This window comes from Sinocyclocheilus anshuiensis, unplaced genomic scaffold (assembly GCF_001515605.1).
Source record: "Sinocyclocheilus anshuiensis isolate Anshui unplaced genomic scaffold, SAMN03320099.WGS_v1.1 scaffold2504, whole genome shotgun sequence".
In the NCBI taxonomy this organism is placed as follows: Eukaryota; Metazoa; Chordata; class Actinopteri; order Cypriniformes; family Cyprinidae; genus Sinocyclocheilus; species Sinocyclocheilus anshuiensis.
This window is the reverse complement of record NW_015536617.1, coordinates 59,772-68,016: the sequence shown is the minus strand read 5'-3', so window position 1 is coordinate 68,016 and position 8,245 is coordinate 59,772. Positions and strand designations below refer to the sequence as shown.

The following is an 8,245-nucleotide window of genomic DNA, read 5'->3' as shown; positions in this document are numbered from 1 at the left end:
CATTGTTGATGAAATTGGCTATACAAATAAACTTGCCTTGCCTTGCCTTGCTGAGGCTGGGAAGGTTTTTGACTATATTACCGACCAGGTACATTGTTCTCAGCGTACTGTCATTCTTAAAAAGAAAACAAATCATCATTTGCTTTTTTGTGTTTGTGTGTGAAATATTAACATTTGTTGTTTTTCAAATTTTTTTTCTTCAGAAAATTGCATTGTAATTTTTATTCATTCATTGATGTAAAATTCTGTACTTTTTAGTAAGGCCGGTATAACTTTCAGTCTTTTTTCATTTTTGTTTTTTCATAATGTATTAAAATGTACTTGAGTATTTTTTGTAGTAATACAAATATACTATAAACATACTTGTATTTCAAGTGCATTTTTAATACATTTAATAGTACGTTTTGTTTTGTTTTTCACCAAAGTATATATGCTGCTGTCCTTTTTTAGTTTAAAGTTGTTTCAAAATAATACATTTAATATGCACTTAGTATAGTATCATTTAAATATAGTAAGTATGTCTGAAAAAGCACAAATATATATTTTTTTCACCTGGGTAGGCTGTTCCTGGTCATTGTGCCTATACTTCTAAAATTTACTGCCTGGTCCAATTTTCTTTCATTGTAAGTGCTTTACTGTATTTTTTAAATTGAAATGTATAATGTTAGTGGTATTTAAATTGACAGCATGTCACAAATGCTGCTAATAGAGCTTTACTTGTATTGAATTTGGAACAATCACTCCTTTATAAGCATGTGGGAGATACTCAGATGATGAGAATGAGATATGATACAGTAGAGTTGTACTTTTAACCAACAGAGCAGTTCATGTTGCTGTCCTTGAAGCTATAAGAAAATCTGGTAACACTTTAGTTTAGAGACCAGTTCTCACTAATAACTAGTTGCTTATTCCATATTACTAGCGTATTGGCTGTTTATTAGAATTATGAAGCACATATTAATGCCGTATTCTGCATGACCATAACTATTAATATGCAGCAGATTAAGAGTTTATTGAGGCAAAAGTTGTGAGAATTGGTCCCAAACTAAAGTGTACATTTTTTAGTCATGGGTTCACTCTGGAATTTCTTAGGGACTTTTAGAATAGCAGTTGCAAGTTTGAAGAGATTTTCATTAAATACATTACATGCACTTATACCTCAAACAAAAGTTGCCATATGAGGACTAATTTTAGTTACTGTAAGTAAATGTCATTCGTCAAGCACATAAACTTTGGTTTACATAGAAAGTGTAGTAGTGTTGACACTGCTTTCAAACATCCATACTAAAAATAAAATAAACCACTTCCAATTTGCTAGCTATCTTTGAACATTGTACTTGCACTGACATTATTCATAAAACAGCTATTTTAAAATCTTCTTAGAAACTCCAGAGAGAAACCATGGTGAATATGCCTTCTGGGTTGTTCTAAAAATTGACGTCATCAGTAAACAGCTCCTAAGTACGACAGATCAATAACTATGGAGTATTCATAGACTCATTGTTCCTGTCAGAATTGTGAAGCCTGGGGTGAGGGCAGATGTTTGAATGTGTGCTGTGGGATGACATAGTGCTTTGTGACTGTAACACTGAAAGCTTACAGGGATCCTCCCTTAGCCTGGAAGAAGAACTGTTTGGTCCAGACCACATCCTGGTCACCCTGTTCACGCACCTGCGGCATCGGCATCTCTATACGAGTCAACAACGACAACAGCAAGTGTGAGATGAGAAAAGAGCGCCGACTCTGTCTGCTTCGACCATGTGATAAAAATGCTCTAAAGGGACTGAAGGTAAGAGATCCGTCCTGCTGGAAATTTACATAATGTGCAAGGTTAAAGGAACACTCCACTATTTTTGAAAATAGGCTCATTTTCCAACTCCCCTAGAGTTAAACAGTTGAGTTTTACCGTTTTCGAATCCATTCAGCCGATCTCCAGGTCTGGCGGTAGCACTTTTAGCTGCAGCTTAGCATAGATCATTTAATCTGATTAGACCATTAGCATCTCGCTCAAAAAGGATTTTTTTTTTCACAGCAGGCGCAATGATATTACGCAGCACCTGAAAACAGTCCCCAGCTAGGTAACTTCCAATAAGCCTATTTTTAGGCACTGCGTAATATCATTGTGCCTGCTGCACCCACGGTAAGGCAGCAAAGTTCCTTGATTATTACGCCGGAATGAGAGTATAGTTCCTAGCCATATCGGCCTAGAAAATCGCAACTTTTCATTTTCCGTCGGTTTTAGTACACGATGTAACTACAGAAGAGTCAAGTTTTAAATAGGAAAAATATCGAAACTCTTTGGTCATTTTTGAGCGAGATGCTAACGGTCTAATCAGATTCAATGATCTATGCTAAGCTGCAGCTAAAAGTGCTACCGCCAGACCCGGAGATCGGCTGAATGGATTCGAAAACGGTAAAACTCTAGGGGAGTTGGAAAATGAGCCTATTTTCAAAAATAGTGGTGTTCCTTTAAACTAGAAATTCTGTCTTCTACACACATCTACACACCCTACATGCCTTTCCAAACTTGTATTCAATCGCCAAAAAGGACAAAAAGGTAGCCTATATGTAATCCATCCAACTCCAGTGGTTTAATCCAAGTCTTCAGAGGACAAAATTATCATATTGTATGCATGATGAACAGATCAAAAATTCTAGTATCTAATCATTGTTCAACTTTTTTTCAACAGTCATTAGCCAAATCATTTATTGTGACATCAGATGATTTAACAACATTATATTATATATTAAATAAAGTAAGTTTGGTCATTGAGTTTGAGCAATAATGTCAAGTTTGGTGCTGAGGGTCCAACTAACAGGCTCCTAAGCAGGTTCAGTTTGATCACTGAAAACGCACTTAAATAATTTTAGTTTTTGGGCAAAACGTGGGGACTTATCATGACAAATATTTGTTAATCAGAAAGAAGTATAAACTGATGTTTATATTTTGTTTTTGATTATATTTTGTTGTATTAGTGTTTTTTGGTGAGGTTTCATCAATTTCAGAGCTTATACAACTTGCATTGAAGTAATTTATATAAGCTTTTCAATTTGCACAACAAAATGGCAGACAAACTAAAAAAATTCTGTCATAATTATGTAATATCAATTCTCATATTAACTTAAAATGTGAACTTAAAATGTTGATTGAATGTGGATCTACAAGAAATATTAGTTCATAGAACTTATTGTATTGTTTTTGATGAAATCACAGCCCAAATTTTATTAAGTTAACAATTTTTCAACTCAAAAAAGTCCTGAAACTGGTTGCCTGATGTTTTTGTTTTCTGTACTTCAGTTTTGTTTTGTTTTGCTTGTTTTTTTGTACAGTGTTGGTTCTGGTATTATTTGACTTCATGTCATGACACAAGCACCAGTGAGGTTTGATGTTATTGACAAATCGCAATATTTGATCTGAGCTCTGTATATTAAATTTATTGACTCTCAAATCAAATCACTGATCAACTTTCGGTCTTCATCAACTGATTGTCTAATACAAATGAGAAAATCATGAACTGATAATATACACTAATGCCAAGGCTTCTGGAAATAAGTTTGGTCAAGTAATATTTACGGCCCGCATGTTCAAGTTATGAGTCAGATTGAAAAATGTAGAAGTCTGTAACAATATAATGGTGAGTAAATACTTACAGAATTAAAATTTTTGGATAAACTATTTTAGATCAAATAAATGCAGACAATGAATTTGTGTTGTAAATGAAGTATTTGGATATTTTCTGGTGGTCAAATGTTAATGTAGTGTTTGTCTCATTTATGTATGTAACACTCGTTCCCTGAAGGAGGGAACGAGTCGTTGCATTGACATTGACATTAGGGGTCTCACTTTGGAGCCCCAATCACCTCTGAGCATTACAAGAAACAGCCAGTGACAATTAACGAGTGGAATTTGCATGCCAAGCCACTCCCCGTACATACGGGTATATAAGATGGTGACGTGCATCCACTCATCCAGGTTTGTGCTGAGGAGCCGAGAAGCATTTATTCAGTGCAGTTCACGGTTGTGGCATGAGGGACGTAACATCTCTGTTCCCTCCATCAGGGAATGAGGGTTACATACATAAACGAGACATTCCCTATCAGTCAGTCACGCTCTACGTTACGTCGACACTGATGTTAGGGATCCCTATGGAAAGCGCTACAACCAGAACTTTGTTTGAAAATTGAAGCTGCAGGTGCTGACAAGCAAGTGTGTCAGGACAGATGCACCTCAATCCGTAACCTTCCCAATGCCCTACAAGCCAGATAATATATCAAATATACGGGCTTACCAGGGAAGCGAAAAAACAGTTGTTGCGACATTCTCACAATTCTAGATTTCAGCAATCATTGGGGTGCAGAGACACATCCAAATAGGAAGGTGAACAGTAAGACTGGTTACAGCACTATCTGACAACTGTCGTGACCCGAGTTCAGGAGAACACAACAGGAACTGATAGTAAATAAAACTGTCTAGGGAAGACATGGGTTTACTACGGGAAACCGTACCGTGGAAAAAAAACATACAGGATTACCAAGGGAATCTCATGTATGGCACCAAGTCCAGTAAAAGGGGGTGACTAATGGCATGCAACCCAAATACTGGACGTGGCAACAAACTCCTCCACTAAGTCTGAATGCCACAGGGTGTTGGAGGAATCGACCAGGATTCACCAGATGGGGAACTTACTGGAAGAAGATAAGCACACCTATCCCAACCAGAGGAATGGTGGCACAAGCGAGACACCGAGCCAGACCTCCCGCAAATTACCTGTTTGTACCCAATACATGGGAGGAAACTGGCTCCACCCAGAGTTTATAGAACCTCGCGAAGGTATTAGGTGTCGCCCAGCCCGCAGCTCTGCAGATGTCTGCTAGGGAGGTGCCTTGCACCAACGCCCAAGAGCAGGCGACATTCTGAGTGGAATGAGCTCTCACCCCCAGGGGGAATGGCTCGACTTGTGTCTGGTATGCCAAGGTGATGGCATCCACTAGCCAGTGGGCCAACCTCTGCTTGGAGACTGCCATCCCCTTCTGTTGTTCTCCAAAGCAAACAAACAGCTGTTCAGAATGTCTGAAGCTCTGGGTGCATTTTACGTAAATGCGCAAAGCGCGAACGGGACACAGCAACACAAGGGCTGGATCTGCCTCCTCCAAGGGCAGCGCTTACAAGTTCACCACCTGGTCCTGAAAGGGAGTGGTGGGAACTTTGGGCACATAACCAGGCCAAGGCCTCAAGATAACGTGAGAATCAGCCGGCCCAAACTCAAGGCACGATTCATTAATCGAAAATGCCTGCAGGTCCCCAACCGTCTTGATGGATGTGAGCACGACCAGGAACGGTCTTAAATGACAGTGACAATGAGTCAAGTGGCTCAAAGGTGGCTCCCCGTAGTCCTGCCAGAACCACAGAGAGATCCCAAGAGGGAACGAGGCGTGATCTGAGAGGATTTAATCTCCTCACGCCTCTCAGGAACCTGACGATCAGGTCGCGCCTCCCCAAGAATCTTCCATCCACTGCATCGTGATGCGCCACAATGGCAGCGACATACACTTTCAAAGTGGAGGGGGACAGCCTCCGCTCCAACTTTTCTTGCAGGAAAGCACAACGCTGACCGGGCATCTCTGGGGGTCTTCTTGGCGAGAGGAACACCAGTCAACAAACAGACCCCACTTCAGAGCATGGCCTGCCTGGTAGAGAGGGCCCTAGCCTGAGTCATAGTATCTATCACAGCCTGTGAGAGGCCAGAGAGATCTGCCACGTCCCATCCAGAAGCCAAACGTGCAGGTTCCACAGATCAGGACGTGGGTGCCAAATAGTGCCCTGGCCCTGAGAAAGAAGGTCCCTCCTGTCGCGAGGAGCGTTAGATCGGAATACGGCACAACCAGCAGTACCTGCTCCTCATCCTCCCTGATCTTGCACAGGGCCTGTTAAAGGAGCCTCACTGGGTAAAAGGCATAATTGCATAAACCCACTGCCAGCAGTGTGCCAGAGCATCCGTGCCGAGGGGTGCCAGAGAAGGAGATGGCGGGCAAGTTGTGACATGCGATGGTTGTGTACCCCACCCTGATGGTTGATGTGTGCCAGTGTTAATTTCGTTGACGAAAATTTTTCGTTACAATTTTCGTTAACGACAAGTTTTCACTGATGAAAACGACACAATAACTAAATAAAAATTAAGTGATGATGACAAAAACTATAATTAAAATATATTTACATTTTCATTAACTAATAAAAATTAGACGAAAATGTGAGTGAGGGACGTTTTTGGAAAAGATCCAAAAGACGCACAAGCACATTTGAAAAGTAACGTACTGATCCACCTGACGATGCGGCATTCGAGTACATGACATCATCTTGCATACATTGGGTGTCTGTCTGACTTAAACTATAATGAAATGCAACAGCTGGGAGAAAAAGAAGAGAAGATTTATGGGTCAATTTCACGTCAAGACAAACAAGATCTTGTGTAAACCGTGTGGAGCGGAAATTGCTGGTAAAAACACAACAAATCTAAAGCGACATCTGCAAGGGAATCATCCTGAAATTCACACAAAGGTAAGCACGACTTTTTTGCTAATGCTATTTATCAGCTTACCCAAGTCGGTGTGCTTTTGCTTAACTGAAACAGTATAGCCTCTCGCTGACCTGTACTACCTAGAGAAGTGACTCCATTAGATCATACATTAAAAGTGATTGACATGCTATAAAGATAATAAATGGTATTTGTTGCTGTCCTCAAATTGAATCGGTTATGTAACAAAATGAAGAGTGCACGTTTGAAAAAAAAAATAAATAAAAATGATTTTTTTATGTATGTAAGATAGTGATGTTACATTTGTGAACTAATCTGCCTTTTTAATAAACGTTTTAAGTGAACGATCTCGTTCACTTAATGCATTGACTCATTTGTCGTTCACTAATCTCCCTGTCAATAGCGTTTGAGTGTGAGCTGTAAAAGAGCATATGTGACCCTGGAGCACAAAACCAGTCTTAAGTTGCACGGGGATATTTGTAGCAATAGCCAAAAATACATTGTATGGGTCAAAATTATATATATATTCTTCTATGCCAAAAATCATTAGGATATTAAGTAAAGATCATGTTCCATGAAGATATTTTGTAAATTTCCTACCGTAAATATATCAAAACTTAATTTTTGATTAGTAATATGCATTGTTAAGAACTTCATTTGGACAACTTTAAAGGCGATTTTGTCAATATTTAGATTTTTTTGCACCCTCAGATTCCAGATTTTCAATGGAAAGCTTATTTATTCAGCTTTCAGATGATGTATAAACCTCAATTTTTAAAAATTGACACTTAAGACTGGTTTTGAGGTCCAGGGTCACATATGATTAGTTGAATGTACTGAACGAATACACCCTTCACTGTGTTATAATTTTGAACTAGAGAGAGCTCTCATTCTGAAATGAACTGGAACATCTTGCTCATTAATGAAAAAAGTGAATCAGTCGGCTCGTTCGTGGACGAAATGAGCGAATCAGTCATCAAAATATGAATCTATTTTTGTTTAACAAGGACATTAATCAGGTGCAATACAAAGATCATTGAACACAGCCCCACATTTAACATAATCCCAGATTTATGCATTTAAAATTACAGTAAATGTTATTTTTAAATGCAAAAGCTGTTCTCAGTGTTTTTAGGCATAATTTATTTGTGTCTTGGTTGAAGTTTTAAGGATTTAACAGATATAATGTTTGTTAAATAATGTTTTTACCACAAGTGAAAAGAGTAGAAATGTAGTGCAGAGACTACTTGTGCATGTGAGCACTTTCCTGGGACAGAAAAAGATTAAACCTGATTTTTTTCCCTATCTTTCTACTTCACAGATACAAAAGACCTCAAATGAGAAGGATGGGCCACTGAGTTAAAATAAAACTAGTACATCCCAACAGAGTATTTCAACGGCTCTTTTTAATGCATCAAAGTACAAAAGTGACTCTAAAGAAGCGCAGACTAAGGAGGAGGCCATACCAAAATGGACTGGGCGCACGGGATTACCCGTAACGACAACTGAAGATGAGGACTTTATCTTAAAGGGGTCATATGATGTTGCTAAAAAGAACATTATTTTGTGTATTTGGTGTAATGAAATGTGTTTATGCGGTTTAAGGTTAAAAAAACACATTATTTTCCACATACTGTACATTATTGTTTCTCCTCTAGGCCCCGCCTTTCTGAAACGCGTCGATTTTTACAAAGCTCATCGGTCTGAAAAGC

At 38.9% G+C, this 8,245-nt stretch overlaps 1 protein-coding gene across 1 annotated transcript in view; it reads left to right on the top strand.

The window, feature by feature from the left end:
- LOC107703906 (WNT1-inducible-signaling pathway protein 3-like) overlaps positions 1-8,245 on the top strand; it is a 21,834-nt gene that overhangs the window by 4,184 nt on the left and 9,405 nt on the right. Inside the window, exon 4 of the mRNA XM_016506709.1 lies at positions 1,596-1,789. Within this exon, the coding sequence (XP_016362195.1) occupies positions 1,596-1,789 (194 nt within the window). The remainder of the gene's footprint in view (positions 1-1,595; positions 1,790-8,245) is intronic.